The following is a 19,065-nucleotide window of genomic DNA, read 5'->3' as shown; positions in this document are numbered from 1 at the left end:
GGCCCCGCCCCGCCTCCTTCCGGTGCCCCGGCCGCTTCCGGCCCCGCCCCGCCGCCGCCCCCTCACGCAGCGCCCGGACGGGCCCCGCCCCCCGGCCGCCTCGGGCCCGGATCTCGCGAGCGCGGCCCGGCCGGGGGCGGGGGCGGGGCCCCGGCAGGAAGCGCCTCCATCTTGCTTCCGCGGCCGGCGCAGGCGCCGGAGGAGGAGGAGGCGGCGGCCGCCGTCCCCGCGGGCTGGGCCTGAGCTCGGGCAGGCGCTCTGGGCCGCCCCGACGTGCCCGGGAGCGGGAGGAGGAGCAGAGGAGGCTGCGAGGGACCAGACGCCCCCGAATCCCGGGAGGGGGAAGGCGGGCGTGAGGAGGGCCTCCGGCTCAGGGACGCGGCTGATTGGCTAGCCGTCGTTCCGAACCTTTGACTTCCGCGGGTGATTGGTCGACCGTTGCTAGGGACCCTCCGGCTTCCACAGGTGATTGGCCGCCGTGACTAGAGCTGCCTGAACTCCAGAGGTAATTGGCTGCCCGGCGCCAGGGACCCCTGACTTCCGGAGCTGATTGGCTGCTCGCGGCGTGGGGGCGGGCAGTGCTGCTGTCCGGATGAACTGACCCGCAGCCGCCGTTGCCCAGGGAACCGCTTCCCGGTGGGCGCGGGCGGGGGCCGCGGAGGGCCTGGGAGGGGAGGGGACCGGAGCGGGGTGCAAGGGCCGCGGAGCCGAGGGCGGCCTGCGCCCCCCGGGAGGCCCCGAGCCAGCCCGGCCTCCCTCCCGCCCGGCCGCGGCCGCCAGGGCCGAGCTTGCCGGAGAGTCAGCCTGGGGAGGCCCGGGAGGAGGGGCGGGCCCCGCCGCTGCGCCCCGACACGCTGAAGGGGAGCCGGGGCCTCGGGGCCACAGAGGAGGGCCAGGAGGGGGAGGCCGCCCCGGAGCCTGCAGGCCCGGCGTGGCCGCCTCGGGGGTCGCCAAGAACAGCGCCAAGGGCCCGGAAAGCCCTTGTGAGCCCCGTTACCGAGCTCCGGCAGAAGGCCCCGGCCCGCCCTTGGCGTGAGGAGGGGTCAAGTGCAGCCGGCACAGACCCACCCGGGCCCGATGCAGGAGGCGCACGGGACCTACCTGGGCCCCGATGGAGGAGGCGCACGGGACCTACCTGGGACCCGATGGAGGAGGCGCACGGGGACCCCGATGGAGGAGGCGCACGGGACCCACCCAGGGCCCGATGGAGGAGGCTCACGGGGCCCCCGATGGAGGAGGCGCACGGGGCGCACCCGGGGCCCCTGATGGAGGAGGCACACGGGGCGCACCGGGGCCCCGATACCCACCCAGGGCCCGATGGAGGAGGCGATGGAGGAGGCTCACGGGGCGCACCCGGGCCCTGATGGAGGAGGCGCACGGGGCGCACCGGGGCCCCATGGAGGAGGCGCATGGGGCCCCCGATGGAGGAGGCGCACAGGGCGCACCCGGGCCCTGATGGAGGAGGTGCACGGGGCGCACCCGGGCCCGATGCAGGAGGCGCACGGGACCTACCTGGGCCCCGATGGAGGAGGCGCACGGGGCGCACCGGGCCCTGATGGAGGAGGCGCACGGGGCGCACCCGGGGCCCCTGATGGAGGAGGCGCACGGGGCGCACCCGGGGCCCCTGATGGAGGAGGCGCACGGGGACCCCGATGGAGGAGGCTCACGGGGCGCACCGGGGCCCCGATGGAGGAGGCTCACGGGGCCCCCCGATGGAGGAGGCGCACGGGGCGCACCCGGGCCCTGATGGAGGAGGCGCACGGGGCGCACCCGGGCCCTGATGGAGGAGGTGCACGGGGTGCACCTGGGGCCCCGATGGAGGAGGCGCACCCGGGCCCTGATGGAGGAGGCTCACGGGGCGCACCGGGGCCCCGATGGAGGAGGCGCACGGGACCCACCCAGGGCCCGATGGAGGAGGCGCACGGGGCCCCCGATGGAGGAGGCATACGGGGCGCACCCGGGACCCCTGATGGAGGAGGCGCACGGGGCGCACCCGGGGCCCCTGATGGAGGAGGCACACGGGGCGCACCCGGGCCCTGATGGAGGAGGTGCACGGGGTGCACCTGGGGCCCCGATGGAGGAGGCGCAAGGGGCGCACCCGGGGCCCCGATGGAGGAGGTGCACGGGGTGCACCCGGGGCCCCGATGGAGGAGGCGCATGGGGCGCACCTGGGGCCCGATGGAGGAGGTGCACGGGGCGCACCCGGGACCCCTGATGGAGGAGGCGCATGGGGCGCACCCGGGCCCTGATGGAGGAGGCCAACGGGACCGCCAGGGGCCCCGATGGAGGAGGCGCACGGGGCGCACCCGGGACCCCTGATGGAGGAGGCTCACGGGGCGCACCCGGGCCCTGATGGAGGAGGCCAACGGGACCGCCAGGGGCCCCGATGGAGGAGGCGCACGGGGCGCACCCGGGCCCGATGGAGGAGGCGCATGGGGCGTAGGCGCCTCACACCGAGGTCAAGGCTTCCACCCAGTGGGACAGGCTTGGAAGGAGATGCTGAGGGTGCTGCGGGAGAAGAGCAGGTGAGCAGACCAAAAGCACCGGTCACTTCAAGAGACCAGGAAGTGTGAGAGGAAGAGGCCCAAGAGCCAGCAGAAGAGGAAATGGAGGTGCAGAGAGAGCTGCCAAAGGCCACATGAGCCCCCCTTCTGTCCTTGAACGGGATCTGAACGGATTCAGGCAACACCTTGTTCCTATTCTTTTTAGTCTTGTGCAAACAGTTGGAAAAATCATCATTTCATTTTCTTACTGTCAGGCTTTGAAATCAAGTTCTGGAAATCTTTCATAAGAACAAACAAACAAAAACTCATGTAGTGTTTGAGCCTCACAAGAACCCTGGGAGATAGTTGCTGTCATTATCTTCATTTTACAGATGTGGAAACTGAGACTCAGATAACCTTGCCCAGAAGTGACAACCAAGCAACGAGCATTAAACACCTACTAGGTGTCAGGTTTTATATTAAGGCCTAAGGATACAAAGAAAAGGCAAAAACATGGCTCTGCCCTCAAGGAACTCCCAGTTTTATAGGACATGAGTCACCAACTATGTGCAAACAATAGCCAGAATTTATACATAGGGCTTTAAGGTTCATTTTATAATATGGTATAGCATGATCTAACAACCTTTCAGGAGGAGTGTTATCATTATTCTCCCTTTATAGATGAGGAAATCAAGGCAGACACAGATTAAGTGACCTGCCCAGGTCGCTTAAGGTCAGATTTAAACTCACATCTTTCAGACTCCAGGCCCATTGCTCTGGGTACCATGAAATCAGTACAGAAGGTGGAATCTTAGTTTTGACTTGAAGGAGACCAAGGAGGAGAGGGAGAATTCTAAACCTGGAAAATGACCAGGAAGAAAATCCAAACCATAGCCAAGCATTTGTGGCAGGATTTGAATGCCAATCTTCCTGGCTCCAAGCCTGGTGATTGTCTTGGTGGGGATAGGGTTGTGGTCCTCTGTCTCCTATGATCTGGTGGTGGAAACAGCAGAAGAGATAACGATCTTGAATGCATTTCATAGCTGTATGAGCCTTAGGGAAGTTGGTCACACCCTTGTACCCTCATCTGTACAGTGGGCATATTGTTCCTCTGTTCCCCACAACCAATGCAGGGAAGATTTAATGAGTAAGTGGAGGGATAGTTATCAGGAGGAGTGAAAGAACTCATATCCATGATTAGGGTTCTTGGTGGAAGTCAGATCATCCAGGTCTCCTTCATGAGATCTAAGGGAGAAACCTTTGAAAACTTTTCAAGGGTAATGGGTGCTAGATTTGAATGGGTTGACCCAGGCTGGGGCTGACTTGTAAACCTTTTCCCTGCATCCTGGGCCTGGTCTCAGACTAGCTGTGTGATCCCGGGCAAGTCACTTCACCTTTCTCTATCTCAGTTTTCTGTAAAGTGGAGATAAAATAGTACCTAGCTCCCAGGGTTATTGTGAGGGACAAATGAGAAAAGCACTTGATAAATACTTATTTCCTTCCTTCCCTCCCTCCCTCCTTCCTTCCTTCCTTCCAAACATGGCCCCTCTACCTCCTAGGTGGCACACTCTGGGACCCAGCACTCTGAAGGTCACTAGACATCCTGCTAGTATTTGGAAGGGTGCTGGCCTTGTTTGAACCTTTGGTAGAATGGAAAAAGTCACAACCTTCAAATTAGGAAATCTGGCTTCTGCTGCTTCTTACTGTCTACCTTGGGAAAATCTTCACCCTTTTGCAGTTGGACTCCCTTTTCTGGCCCAAGTGGGTATTTATATTTATATGAGATTGGGGGTGCAAATGCCACCTCCATCTTACAGATGAAGAGACTTAGGCTTAAGAGGAATCAAGTGACTTGTTTGTAGGAAACACAAGAGGGAAGAGAGCCCTAGCTAATTCAGCCTTAAAACAACATAAAATAACCTCTATCATCTTACTCACTGTCATGTGGATAGGAGGTAAGGGAGACAGAAGTGTGGAACTCAAAAGCTTACAAACTGTTGAAAACTTTCTTTACATGTAATTGGGAAAAATTTTTTTAAAAAAGCTGCATAGATGGGGTGGCTAGGTGGCGCAGCGGATAAAGCACCAGCCCTGGAGTCAGGAGTATCTGGGTTGAAATCCGGTATCAGACACTTAGTAATTGCCTAGCTGTGTGGCCTTGGGCAAGCCACTTAACCACATTTGCCTTGCAAAAAAAAAAATCCTAAAAAAAATAAAAGCTGCATAGATATATATGGCCTGCTTGAGATTAGTAACAGATCTATAGGTCTGTCTTGAACACATACTGCTCTTTATGCCCTCTCTAGTAAACTATCTCTCACCCGTTGCTGTATTATCTTTGTGCTATAGGTTCTAGAGGACAGCCCTTTTCCTGACTGGGTGTGTTGGAGAGGAGTTCCCTGGAAATGGATAAGTTTGTCATTCGAAAACCCTTGCCTCACAGCAGCCCTCAGAAGAAAGATTCTGCAGAAAAGGTTTATAAGCAGGCCACTCTTGAATCTCTGAAGGTGAGAGATAGTAGACAGAAAAGACTGGGGAGGTTTGGCCTAGGTTTTCTTGACCATGGCTGTGGTGATCATGGGAACATCATTAGCCCAGCCACCATTAAACTTTGGGCAAGCCAAACAGAGCTCCTCTCTCTCTGGTGAGCTCTAATTCTGCTGAATCTCTTCATCTGTGTGACCCAACAAAACAGAAGTCCAATGAAACTTGGTCCAAGTTAGGCTGAAGGCACTGCCATTCTCGGTTGCCTGGCTTTGCCACCTGAGGATCCTCTCTTGCTTCCCTTTCTCTCAGCTCCCAGATCCAATCAGTTGATTCTCCAAGATGCTCTAATTAGACTTTCTTCTGCTAACCTCTCCTCTCTCCAAGCTGCCAAGTTTTTGGTCCTAAAACACAGAAGGCCTTTATTCGACCACCTGCAGCAGATAGAACACCCAATTCTGTCCTCATATTTACAGCCCTTGGATACTTGGCTTCCACTGGCATTTGGGTACTTTTTTCAGAATTGTCCCCATGCTAGGACTAACATGATGGCAGTGCCCCGGCTATGAGGGAGCCAGCCCCTCTTTGGGAGATCTTTCCAGACCTCATCCTGCTCCCTTTCCCCTCCTCTCTGTAACCTCATATTTGCTTTGTAGATTCTTTGTATTGACTTGTCTGAACCCTTGTATTGAAGTCCCTCAGGAGGATGTTACCTCTTGGAGTCTTGTAACTCCAGTCAAGTATTGACCCAAGGTCAGTATTTGATAAATGTTTGCTGTTGAAATGAAGGTGTGGAAAAGGTCACAGGAATAATCTTTTGGGTCCCGTAAAGCAGGTTGGGCAAGAATTTTTTCTTGCTGTTTTCCTGATTCAAGAACAGAGGTGCAAACTTAATCTTCATCTTCCTTAGGAGGAGAGGCATTATTGGAACCAGGGCTGGAAGCTTCCTTGGGGAAGGAACATTGGATTTGTGACTTATGAAGCTGGAGTTCCACCCCATGGACCAGCTGCCCATGTCATGTGACCATTTTCCTCATCCTTCAGGGAAGTCAGGAGGTCATAAGATGTGATGATCACACACTTCTAGATCTTCATGTCTAAGTCTTGGGGTTCCATAACTTGAAATCCACAGCTCGTCTCCATTCTTTTAGGGAAGAGGAAAATATAAATAATAATAATAATAATAAGAGATGTGACCAGATGTATCTTGTCCTCCCCTCCAGGCCTGGCTCATCATCCTAATTAGATTTTTAAAAAATTTTATTTTTTTAAGGCAATGGGATTTCGTGATTGCCCAAGGTGTCTGAGGTCAAATTTGAACTCAGGTCCTCTTGATTCAGGGCTTAGTGCTCTTATCTCTTGCACCATCTAGTGGCCCCAACAGCTCATCATCCTGGAGGTATGCATGTTGTTATGGGCTTTTGGTGTAGATGGACTTTGATAACAAGAGACCACGTGGCCTGGTGAAATGAGAGCCAGCCCAGGAATCTAAGAATGCTAAATTTAGCATTAAAGCAGCTTCAAGGTGGACTTTTGATTTGAGCTCTGCCCCATGAGCCTCTTGTTCCTTATTGTAAATTGGACACAATACTGGCTGAAGTGTCCTGAGGATTGGACGAGGTGGGATGGCGGAAAGCCCTCTGCAGACCTACTGCACCAGGGAGGCCTTTCCCATCTTCCTGCCTCTTTGCTGTTTGGGAGCCTGCATCATCCCTGAGGAAGGCAGCATAGACAACATACACTGAGTGATTTTGTATATTCTTTTGTATATTCTGGGTCATCCTCTGACAGACACCATGAGAATGCAGCTCTCAAAAATATTTCTCATACACAACTTTAGAGGATTAATAGTTTGCAGTGGATCCTTCACTGCCGATCAGTCACCTGAGACCAGCTAGTGTGTCTTTTGGAAATCTTGACTTGTCCCCAGGCTATTCTACCCTTCAGTCTCTTAGACAGGGTCTTGGCTAGACTTCCAGGGCTGGCCCTGGGCCATAGAAAATGCCATTGACTTGGGCACCCAAGAGGAGAGCTCAGAGGTACCCAACCAAGACATTGCCATGTCTGATCTCATTGCTGCTGACTGACATTGGCCACTGTCCTGAAGGAAATCGGTCAGGCACCCCATTTGTGAAGTGGCAGGTGCTGCCATCTGGTTGTGGGGCCCAGAGCAGAGATGGGAGATGGGGGAGGATCAGGGAAGGCTGTTTATACTGGAATTGGTGAGCACAGGAGAGGCCTCCCCTGTCCAGGCTGCCAGTGGGAACCCATCCTTTCAGCATCCTGCCATTGCAGCAAGACTCATGATGGCCAAAATGGCAAATACTAAACTTCCCCAAACCCTGCATGGGTGAAGTGCCTGGTGGTGGGCTGAGGCAAGCCCAGGAAAGAGAGGGCTTTGTGTTAACAAGTCAGTCCAAACCCTGGGCCCTAAATTGAAGGGGGGGGGTTATGTTGAGGAAGGTTGTCAGCACCTTAATGACCAAAGGCTTTTCCCTGGGAAGAAGCCATTTTGGGCATCAGCTTCTCCTGCCCATCCTGGAAGATTTGGAGGCTTAGGACACCCCACCTTGTTGTGGATGACTCCTAAGTCCAGAGGGAGATGAGCGGCAGGCACAACAGACCTTCACTTTTCTAGTCTTTGTTGACGTAAGAAGGGTCAGGAGAGGCTTGGTTAGGGAATGGACAGGTTGGGAAAGGAAGTGTGACCTAGGAGCTTCCAAGAGGCTGGGAGAAGAGGTGCACAGTCCCAGGCTTTGGAAGATGAGATGTCTGAAGCCTCAAAGACAGCTCTGAGAACATGTGTGGAAAGTTCTTTGCCAGCCTCCAAGTGCTGCAGAAATGCCAGCTCTGTCATTGTGATGAATGAATGAATGAATCACTAGAGTCAGGAACCCTGTGAATGCTGGCTGGACAGATAAACATGCAGGTTGTCCCTGCCCTCAGGAGCTTACATTTTAATAGAGAATTAACAGCATGTAGAGGGGAGTGGGCCCAAGGAGAGTGATTTGGGTTTGGAAAATGCCAGGCTTGGCCAGTGGAACCAATGGGGAGGAGAGTGCCAAACCCTTTCCAATAACTGTGGCAAACTGGGTTTGATTATGGTTCCAGCGGTGGAAAGTGGGGGGCGTGGGGAAGGATGTCCTAAGGTGTTGTCAAGTAACCTGGGAGGAGGAAGGAGAGGGAAGCCTGATACCCCCCCCCATTCCCCACTCACCAGTGAGAAGGGATGGGGTGACCCTGGAGGCAGGGTTGAGTTGAAAGGGCCTGGACCTCTCCCTATTACTAGGGGTGTGGGGGAGCCCAGGCTCCTTACTAGTTGTATGACCCTAGGCAAGTCACTTCCCTTTTTTTGCCTCAGTTTCCTCCACAATCAGGTGGAAATAACAGCTCCTATCTTCTTGGGTGGTAGTGAGGGTCTGGTGAGATACCGTTTGTAACATGCTTAGCCCAGACTTGGCATCCAGGAGTTACTGAATCTAGCTGCTATTATTGTAGTGTTTAGTGACCAGGTAGACTTCAAGAGACATATATGTAAAATCTACCTTTCATAGAAGGAATTGACTTTACAAGTATCAGATGAGGGAGGTGTGGTCAGGCAGCACATTGTCTGAAAAAGAGCTGAGGGCTTTAGATGAGTCCCAGTGGGATCCTATAACCAAGAAGGCTAACAAAGTGTGAAGAGAGTCTGAGCCTCTTACAGCGAGGAGGTGGTGGTCCTACTGTTGTCTGTCCTGCTCAGGCCCACCTGGGTCAGTTCTGGGATCCATGCTTTAGGAAGCCCATTGATAAGCTGGAGGAGAGACCACCCTAAATGGTGATGGACTTTGGGTCTAGGCCATGGGAAGGCTGCTGGCTGGATCAGGGATCTCTGACCTGGAGAAAAGAAGGTCTAGGGGACTTTGAAATCAAAGCCTAGGTATTCTTGAACCTGAGGGGGCAGAAGCAGGGGAGGGTGAGGAGGCTAGATCACTAATGGGCGTGTTATAGCTGAGGTCTTCTGGGGTCTATGGGTCGACCTCCACCTTGGAAAGCTGATAATTTTGTGAATCTTAGAAATCTCAAGGCTCAGTTGGAAATAGGAGTCTAACCCACTTATGGTCCACCATGCTCCCTAGTGAAGCTCACTTAGAGGATGGGGAAACTCTGGCCACTGTGAAGGTGTCTGGACCTCAGGCTTCTGTGAAATGGAGAGAATGGTACTTGGATTGCCTAGGATTGTGGTGACAGTGTAGTCACTATTGGACTTTTCTTCTTCTGCCTCAGTTTCTCCTGCCAGCTGGTGTCAACAAGGAGTCTTGCCAGAGCCTTCTCAGCCTCAGTCAAATGCCTGGCATTCTGTAGGCATCCATCCTCTTTCCACTTCACTGGTCTGTCTGATGGTGGGGCAGCTCATTCTCACTGTCGGTCCTCTGACACAGGCTGATGAGGCTGAGTTATGGAGAGAGAGGGAGGGAGGGAGGTACTTTGAGCCAATGAGGCTTCCAGTGGAGAGCTTTCCTTTCTTACTGCCTACTATGAGATTTTCTATTGAGGAAATTGTTCTAAGAGAATGCAGGTGAGGATGGTACTTTTCTTGCTTTCCCCAAGGAGATAGCAATACAGCCGCTGGCTCAGCATTCATTTCTCTTCAGAGTGGGGTGAAATGGGACCCCCATTGAGAGGCCTTGCTTGTAGGCAGGGGAAGGGGGGAGATGCATGGATAGGATGCCTGCCAGCTGGAGCCAGAGCGTCCCTTTCCAGCCCTGTTAAACTATATCTACCTTAGAGACTCCATGTCCAAAGAATAGCTTTTCTGCTGGTCACAGGGGGATGTATTTTATACTCAGGATCATCTGGGATCACAATTCTGCCTTCTTAAGGGTTAGGGCCTGGTTGTATTCTATATAAAGTCACCAAACCTGGTCTGAATCCTTTCCCCCTCCCCAATGGACCTAGAGAGAACAGCCTCTTCTGCTTTGACTTTTTCCCTCACTGGTTTTGTCAAACTGGATATTGCCAGTGGGCCCCCATGGTTCAGGGCAGACATGACCCTCTTTGTGTCCTCCTCCTTTTCTTAGAGATAACCATTCTACATTGTCTTTACATCAATGAATTCCACATCAATATTTTTAATGATTGAAGGAAGGGTTTACAATCTCTCCTGATTTATGTCCTGTCTTTGTGGGGGAGGGTCAGGTAGAACCCCTTCCTGTGGTGCCCCTTGGGTCCCATTAGGCTGCTTCAAGGCTGTCTGCCATCTTCCTGAGTCTGCTCTGAGATCTGATGGGTCACACCTTGGTCCTGCTGTGTAGATGTAGTTTTGATCATGGCAGCAGATGGTTCTCTGGGACTGTCTCCATAGATGGTGGCCTCCTGAGGACAAAGTCTCATGATGCATCTTGGGTGACTCCCAGGTACTCATTTCTCGTGGATCTACTGTAACCAGGACTATCCTTCAGGGCCGTCCCATGTGTGTCAGAATCCATAATTCAACTGTCAGCAAGAGTCCTGTTAGCTCAGGGGAAAGCAGACATTTTTCTAATGAAAATGTTCCATTTTCTAAATGACTTTTTCTCTTTCCTAGAGAGTGGTGGTTGTCGAAGACATTAAAAGATGGAAAGGAGTATTGGAGCTTCCAGGGCAACCCCAAGAAAATTTAGTGGAAGCCTTACAGGAGTTAAAGAAGAAGCTACCCTCAAAGGATGTATTAAGGTCAACCAAGATAGGTAGGTGCAGTTGACCTTTGGGCAGCTAGCTCTTGGGTGCCCTCCCAACCTCCTCTGCTTGGCTTCAAACTGCCAACTGCTGAAAGGGGTGAAGACACAAAAGGTCGCTAGCTGAATTAGTGGGCTGGCCCATTTGCTGTAATTCAGAGGCCTGTTTGTCCTGTATGATGTCAGATTGTTACTGATACGAAGGGGAGGGTCAACAGGGGTGGGAGTTGGTGCGACTGCCCCTCCCACCCCTGTCTGCAAGGTTGTCAGTCAAACAAACTGATCCTGGCATTCAAAACCCTCCCAATCCTGTTGCCATCCCATGATCCAACCTCACATCAAACTTCTTTGTCCTTTACATTTCAGCCAAATTGGGGCAACTTGCTCTGGCTGTTTCTCTGGGCCTTGGGTGCCCCGCCCAGAGGAGCCTCCTCCCTTCCCAGCAGACCTTTCATGGGACCTCGCTTCACTTAGGCCCGGTCCCCCGAGGCTGGAAGGAGACCTCCTGCACAGCCTTGGCACAGCTCCCTGGCCGTCTATCACTGGGGTCTCCTGGAGAACAGGGTATGGCTCATGCCTTTCTTTAGGATCAGAGTTCTGGACCCAGAGTCAGGAAGGCCCAAGTTCAAATCCAACCTCTGCACTTTTGAGCTCTGTGACTGTGGGCAAGTCACTTCCTTTCTTTTTACCCATTTCCTCAGCTGTAAAATGAAGTTGAAAATAATAGCACCTATCTCCTAAGGGTTGCTGAGAGAGTAAAATGAAATATTTGTGAGAACTTGGCACATCCTTAATGTATGTACAGCAGGGGCTTCACAAATCCTTTCTTCCTTTTAATAAACTTTAGGGATTGGAGAGTCTAAGCCTTTATTTTCCAGAGAAGGAAACTGAGACACAAAAAGGTTCTGGCCTTGGAAGGCTCCACAGAAGAAATAGAAAAGGGGGGGGGGGGGTTGGTCAGAAGGAAGTGACTCAGAAAGGCCTGGGTTGGACCAGGGTCCCAAGCCCCAGAGAGGGCTAAGTCAGGGTCGTGAGGCCCAGCTACAGACACAAAAGTCATAGTCAGTGGCCTTGGGAATTTTCCAGCTTTCAATCTGTTGATTCTTTGACTTGAAGACTTGGAGTCAGTCAGTCACCAAGCTTTTATTAAATGCCTACTATTTACTAAGGACTGATCTCTGGGTGTACAAAGAGAAGTAAAAGGAGGCTCCCGGCTTGCTGTCTCAGATCAGTGGGGTGCCTGCAGAGGGAAGGCACGTTCAGGGGGTTGGGGAGGGAGGGCATTCCCTCCCCATCCTCTGATAGAGGATGGCTATGAAGAAAACCGAGGAAGAGGAGGGAGGGCATTCCAGGTATGGGGCACAGCCAGAGGAAGTGCTTGGAGAGGGAGGGTTGTGTGTAAGGAATGGCAGTCTAGGTCACTTGAAAAGGGCAGGGAGGTGGCTAGGTGGCACAGTGCAGGGTGGCTAGGTGGTGCAGTGGATAGGGCACAGGGCCAGGAGTACCTGGGTTCAAATCCAGTCTCAGGCACTTCATAATTACCTAGCTGTGTGGCCTTGGGCAAGCCACTCAACCCCATTGCCTTGCAAAAAACCTAAAAAACAAAAAACAAAAGGGCAGGGGGACTCAGATGTGGGATGGCCAGGCAGGCAGGAGGGGAGCCAAGTGATAAAGGGCTTTAGAAGCCGATGGAACATTTTTGGATTTGCTCCGGAAGGTGATAGGGAGTCCCTGGAGTTGATTGAATGGGAGGGATGTGTGGGAAATGGTCAGATCCTTGTTTGAAGGAGATTGATTTGACAGCTCAGCAGGGAGCGGCTTGGGGGGGAGATTGGAGGCCCACAGACCCCCCACCCCACCCCTGAGGACATTGCAGTAGTCTAGGCCGGAGGGCCTGGCAGGAGAGAAGGGCCTATTGGAGAGATGTTGTGGGGGGGGGGTCCAGGAGGGTGCCAAGGCTGGAAGCCTGAAGGCCCGGGAGGGGGTGCCTTTGACAGTAATGGGGAAGTTTGGAAGAGGGCGGGTTTAGGGAGAAAGATCATGAATTCAGTTTTAGAAATGTTGGGGAGCTGCTGGGTCAGTGCAGAGATGATCATTAAATCCACGGGAGCCGTTGAGGTCCAGGATGGCCCCAGGGGACCCCCATGGTTGCCTGCCAGACGGGGAGGGGAGCCAGGGAAGCAGAGGGGGAGGATCAGTGTCAGAGGCTGCAGAGCGGGGAGGAGGGGAGGGGAGGGCCTGGAGAAGGGGCCTTTGGTTCTGGCAGCTGAGAGCTTGTCGGGCACATTGGGCAGAGCGGCGCTGGGGGAGTGAGTGAAGAGAAGGGAGAGAAAAGGAGGGGAGGAGCACAAAAGGTGGAATAAGACTGAATGCTAATGATCCAGACGATGGGAGCTGATGTTTGGGTAGCACCGCCTGTGCCAGGAACTGAAGTGTTTTACAAATATTGTCTCATTGTATCCTCACAAGGACTCTGCAAGGAGGAGCTGTTCTCTCCATTTTACAGTTGAGGAAACTGTGGCAGGCAGAGGTGAAACAAGTAGCCCAAGACCCACAGCTACAAAGCGGCTGAGTCCCCCCACTCTGGGCCTGGGGCTCTCCCTGCCATGCCACCAGCTACCCGGAGAGAGGTGGGGGCAGACTGCATGGGGATGGATGGATCCAGTGAGGGCATTTTTTTTCCCAACAAAACTTTTATTTTCCAATTTATATGCAAAGATAGTTTTTTTGGTAGGATTTTGAGTTCCATATTTTTTGACCTCCCTCCTCCCCATGACAGCAGGTAATCTGATAGAGATTGTACATGTATGATCAAATTAAACCTCTTTCCATGTTAGTCATATTGTGGAAGAAGAATCGGAACTGAGAGGGAAGAACCATGAGAGAGAGAGAGACACAGCACAAACCAAGTTCGGGTCTGTATTGCAGCTCTGAACATGGGGGCATTTTCTATGATGGGTCTTTTAGGGGTGTCCTTTGGTCACTGTTGCTGGTGGTGCCTGTGAGGTTCTCAGCATCAATTCACATGTGTCTTCCCAGGCCCCTCATGAAGTCTGAGACAACGGTGGTCCTCCATCTCCTCCATGTACCAGAGCTTGTTCAGCCAGTCAAGGGGAGGCCACCAGTAGAGAGGGAGGGGGGGATGGTAAAGGGGCTGGCACGGGATCCCCTGGGCCAGGAGAAGGACCAGCCCTCTGTGGGAGGTGGTCTGATTGCCCGAGCCAGGAGGGAACTCTTGGTAAAGGGCTGCCTCGCTCCTGCGAGGGCCTGGTTGAGGCAGGATGCTCTCAAGCCTCATGGAAGCCTGGAGCCCCCCGAACTCTCAGGCCAGAGGCAAGCCATTTTCTCTACTTAGTGGCATCTCTTACTGGTCAGGTTGAGGTCCTCCTCTCAGGCCACAGCCTCATGTCGAGTGGAGGAGGATGGGTGGTCATGTCACCTTTTTGAGATGTAGTTTCCTGATAAAGCCACTTCTCTATTGGTTTATTCGGAGGGCTCTTTGGAAATGAACCCCCTGCTCCTTCCCAGCTGAACAAGGACTCTGCCCTGCCTCTCCAGTCTTTCCTTGAAGACTTGGAGCGTGTAGGGCAGGGGAAAGGGCCCAGGAGAGAGAGGGCAGCTCTGGAGATGCTGGCCTCCAAGGAGCCTTTAACTCTAGATATATGACAGCCTAGGCACCTCTAGCTGGGATCCATTCTACATTAGTTTCCATTGTTAGGAAATCCCTTTCTATCAGGAATTCTGTCAGGAATCATCTCTTTCTCTCTTAGATCCCTGAGCCCTTCTCTTTCTCCCCTCCCTCTCTTCTTCCTTCCCCATCTTCTCTTCCGCCCAGTCCTTGAGTGTCTTCTCTTCCGTGACTGCCCTTCATCTTCCCTGAAATGTGGTTTTTGTTCTTCGCTGAAGCTGGAGGCCAGTCTCCTCCTGACCAAGGCAGAGGTGGTCTGGACTCGGGGCAGTTTCCCACTTGAGCTTCCCTTGGCGGCCCTCTGACCTGGTGATTTGCCCTCTGCCACGCATGCCAGCAGCCCCATATGATTCTTCTTCTTTGTTGTCCTCTTCCCAGGAGGACCAGTGTGAATTGGCATAGCATGTTGGAAAGAACTTCAGATTTGAATCCAGGAGCTCTGAGTGCAAGGTGTGCTGTGGATCCTTGGGTGCACCTGTTTCTCTGGGCCTTGATTTCCCGCTCTGTAAATAAAGCAAGGGGAGGCTAAACTCGATAGGTCCCAGCCCCTCCCCTCTGCCTCTCCAGATGCTGGTAGCCCCCCAGTAGGGATGGTGTGTTTTTTGACCTTCTCTTCCCCTTAGGGAGATCTCCTTATTGTTATTCTACTCTCAGTCCCCCTGACCTAGGCATCGGTTGAAGCTTGGTGGCCTTCTCCGGCCCTCTCATTTAAGGACATCCAGCCAAGGCTCTGTAGGCGGCCGCCGGACGTGGGGCGGCACAGAGATTCTCAATCACTCCTCTTTAGGACCTTGGCTTGTCCGTGGCCAGAGGAAGACTGGCCTCACAGCTGTCCTGGATGGTGACCACCAGGGGGCACTCGGCCTCCACAGGTGAAGGCAGGGGCTGGCTTGGCCCAGGAGAGGGGGTGTCCCCAGGATCCACATCAGGCTTCCCAGAGCCATGGTGGTTGAAATGGTCAGGTCTCAGAGAAGAGCAGGCCTGCCTGTTGACCCCCTGAGATCATTTCTTAAAAATCATTGGGTGGGTTCTGGAATGTCATTTTGAATGGACATGGGTGTGTCTGAGGTATTGGGAATTCAGTTCAAAGAAAAGGAGGAGGCCCCAGTGCCCTCCTGGGCAAGGCCTTGGCCTGGGTGCAAACCTTCCTGGGCCCTGCTAGTTGGGCTTGTGGCAGACTTCTTAGGTCTTGGAGGAATCAGAGTTTCTAAGTTCTATTAGCGCAGTCAGGGAGCTGGAGACATTTGTGGGGTAATTGTCTGCAGGAATTCTGGCAGCCCCCCGCCCCAGTTCACTGCTCAGTGGGCCTCCTAGCAGCTCTGGCCTGTGGGCTCCAGGGAAGGGCCAACTCCTCAGCTTGGTCCCCAAAATGGATGCAGGAACGTGGCCCAGCACAGATCCCAAGAGGGCGGTTCAGTTCATAGGCAGTGTCCATCCTCAGGGCAGCCGGGCTCCCACCTTTCCTTCTTTTTCTGGGCATATTCTAGGTCCCACTTCGGAAATCTGTGCTGGGACTGACCTCAGCAGGTTTTCCCCATCTCTCCCCCTCGCCACAGGCTCCAGACCACACAGATGGGGTTCGCAGAGGTCATGTACCTTTCCAGAAATAAGTGGTCAGTGGAAGGGAATGTCCCTAACCCAGCTTTGCCCAAGGGTCTGCTCTCATGTGGCTCCTAGATGATAATAAGGTCTGCAAGCCCAGTGGGGGAGCTTCTTGGGAGACAGAATTCATTTTCCTAGTCTCCAGTCCCTGGTCTAGTCTTGGCCAGTCAGAAAGCCTCTTGATCCTAGGTAGCTATTTGGTCTTAGTGTTCTTATGGCTGAAGGGCAGGTTGCTCTTAGTTTCCACCCATGGACTGGGCTGCTTCTGGAGGTAGTGTGGGGGACCCCCCCCCCGGAGGGTTTCCTCCAAGCCTGGATGGCCACCTCCCTGGGGTGATGTCAAAGGGATGCATGTCCAGGAGCTTCTGAGGTCCCTGCAGGCTTTTGCTTTGAGTCGTTCTGCATCAAGTCAGAATCATGTGCTCTCCTCCTCCTGTTTGGATCTATCTTTCCTCTTAGGGTAACTAGGAGTCACAGTGTTTAGAGCCTTGCTTCTGGAGTCAGGAGGACAGGAGTTCAAATCTGCCTCAGCCACTTGCCTACTAACAGCATGACCTTGGGCAAGTCACTTAACCCTGACCGCCTCACACCCAGGGCCATCTCCAGTTCATCCTGATCCATATCTGACCACTGGGATCAGATAGCCCTGGAGGAGAAAGTGAGGCTGGTGACTTAGCACAGTTCCCCTCACTCAAATCCAATCCATGTGCTTGTCATGGCATCATAGTGGTCTTTGAGAATGAAGGACAAGCATCTTTTCTCTTGCTTCCAGAGAGATCTTGTCACATGAGGTTCTCATCCCTCTTCTGATACTTCTTATTAGCTCTGCAACCAGAGGCCAGTCTGCCTTGAAAGGTATGGGGGAGGCTCAAAGGAGTCCATCCTACTCAATCAGGTCTTCCAGTGATGGTACCTGGACACAGCCCTTCCTCCCTCACTGCTGAGTCTTTCTGGCATACATATTGTTGGCTCCCATGGTTAAGAAAAGCCAACCAACCAACAATGGAATCCGGATTCTCAGGGATTTTGAGAGGGGACTCCTGGGCAGCCCCAGGGACAGGGTGGCCAGATGAGCTTGGAGAGCTCTTCTCTTGCCTCTCAGCTCTTTGTGGTCATCTTGGTATCTGTGTAGAACCGATGGCATGCTCTGTATAGAGCTGAGGGTTCATAAAGGTTTGGTGAATCCACCTTGCGCCCCCCCCCCCCCCGTGCTATCATTGTTGAAATGAGGACATTCCTCAGATTATGCTTTGTAAACCTTCATGTTTGTATCTGTAGAGTCCCAAATCCCTCTGCTGTTGAGGGCTCCATGATTGTGAGGATCAGGCCTCAGCCACATTTGGATGTGTACAAAGCTTTGCAAAGGGGCCCCTTGGAGGCCATCACCTATTCCTTGTGAGAGGTGATCTGGTTGTGGACCAGCAGTAGGATAGGAAGCAAAGAACAGAAGGGAGAAGGGGAATCCTCCAGACTTAAGGAATAGCTGGGGGGGGGGTGTTCATCCACCATTTTTGAAGAGGACTGATGACATCACAGGTGACCTCAGTGACATCCCAGGTGATGTCTGAGGTCACATGGTGGTTTTTGCATGAATTGAAGTGAAGAAGAGTTGTACAAAGTTGTCCACTTCACTCTGTTCCTGAGGCCTTGAAGTCCAGTGGCAAGAAGGACACAAGTCAGGACAGCATCTGACCAAGCTCTGAGGCTTCCACAGCACCAGCTTCAGTTGCCTTCAAGGCCATTGGAGCAAATTGTCAGCCTCCTCATTCTGCTGGGTCAGTCTTCACCTAGCTATCCTCTAGCTCATCAGTAGGTTTGAGGCCTGTCAGCTCTCCTGGTTCAGCCCATCTGCCCAGACAGCCTACCAGGGTCTGACCACTCCCCCAACGGTGGATGAATAGCCCTGAAAAGGGCTTGATGAGCCCTCCCACCAGAGGTGCTAGGCCTCCCCATGCACCCATATGCCCTCCCCCATTTAGTGACTAGGTACAGAAAGGGGGTGGGGGGAGGAAAGAGAAGAAAAGCAAACTGGCTCCGGGGCTTCAAAGCAAAGAAACTGGAAGAATGATGATGCCCCTGGACCTGCCCACTCGGGGTGCCAGACTGCCCAAAGTGCCAGGCCTGGAGGAAGTAGAGGTAAATCTGAGTTCAAATCCAACCGGGGACTAGCTGAGTGACCCTGAGCAAGTTACTTCACCCTCACTTTCCTTATCTATAAAATGTATGGAAGAAGGAAATGGTAAACCCCACCAATGTCTCTGTCAAGAAAACTCCCAATGGGGGCCTGAAGAGTTAGGTCCAGCTGGACAACCCCCTGCTCTGTGGCCAAGGATTTTACAGATATTATTTCACTGGATACTCCTCATGATCTTGTGAGGTAGGAAAGTATAAAATCCCATTTTACAGATGAGGATACTGAGGCACAGAGAGGTAAAATGTTGGAGGCAGGATTTGAACTCAGATCTTCTGCCTCCAGGCCCAGCATTCTCTGCACTGAGCCACCGTGCTGCCCAGGTGAACTGGCTTGAGGAAGACTCATGTGTTGGTCCTAGAAGGGGGGTATTGGAGTTCAGAGACTTGTAGGCCTGGAAGCCCTCCACAAGGTAATGGGGTGGGGGTGCTTGGGCAGAGAGCGAAGCAACGAAGGCGTGGAAGCAAGGATAGAGCAGAGTGCCAGGAGGCCTTGGGACAGAATGGCCAGGAGGTGGAGGCCCACAAGGGTCACAAGAATATTGACAGACCCCAGATCCAGAACCCTTGGTAGAAAGGTAGTTCTTGACTTGAGCTTTGGAGGAAACCTAGAGGTGGAGATGAGAAGGGGGCAGTGGCTGGAGAATTGGAGAAGGAGGGGTAGAATGGGGAGGGTCTTGAATGCCAGGAGCCACTGCCATGCAGGGCCTGACATTTATGTTCTTTAGTGGTCTGTTTGCTATGGGGCAGCCTGCCTGCCTGGCCCTACAGAGCAGAGGTCCAGAACACCAGTAGGAAGCAGGGCTCCCCGGGGTTTCCCAGGGCTCTCTGCCTTTTCAGGGTCAAAGACACAGAAAAGGGAATTTCCCTCCCAGTTTCTCTTGTGACTCTGCCAAATTGGGCAGATTTGACAGGACGATGT

The 19,065-nt window shown here is 53.4% G+C and overlaps 1 protein-coding gene across 4 annotated transcripts in view; it reads left to right on the top strand.

The window, feature by feature from the left end:
* Positions 1-145: 145 nt before the first annotated feature.
* TCEANC2 (transcription elongation factor A N-terminal and central domain containing 2) overlaps positions 146-19,065 on the top strand; it is a 34,207-nt gene continuing 15,287 nt past the window's right edge. Inside the window, exons 1-3 of one of the 4 annotated variants that reach the window (XM_074221369.1) lie at positions 146-465; positions 4,833-4,990; positions 10,534-10,675. In XM_074221369.1, the coding sequence (XP_074077470.1) occupies positions 4,889-4,990; positions 10,534-10,675 (244 nt within the window). In that variant the 5' untranslated portion in view covers positions 146-465; positions 4,833-4,888. Of the gene's footprint in view, positions 506-614; positions 637-4,355; positions 4,439-4,832; positions 4,991-10,533; positions 10,676-19,065 lie in introns of those variants that run through there. The other 3 variants (XM_074221366.1, XM_074221370.1, XM_074221368.1) reach the window with 3 other exon arrangements.

Source organism: Macrotis lagotis, chromosome 2 (assembly GCF_037893015.1).
Source record: "Macrotis lagotis isolate mMagLag1 chromosome 2, bilby.v1.9.chrom.fasta, whole genome shotgun sequence".
Taxonomy (NCBI): domain Eukaryota; kingdom Metazoa; phylum Chordata; class Mammalia; order Peramelemorphia; family Peramelidae; genus Macrotis; species Macrotis lagotis.
The sequence above is the reverse complement of the archived record's forward strand: the minus strand, read 5'-3'. Positions and strand labels throughout refer to the sequence as shown.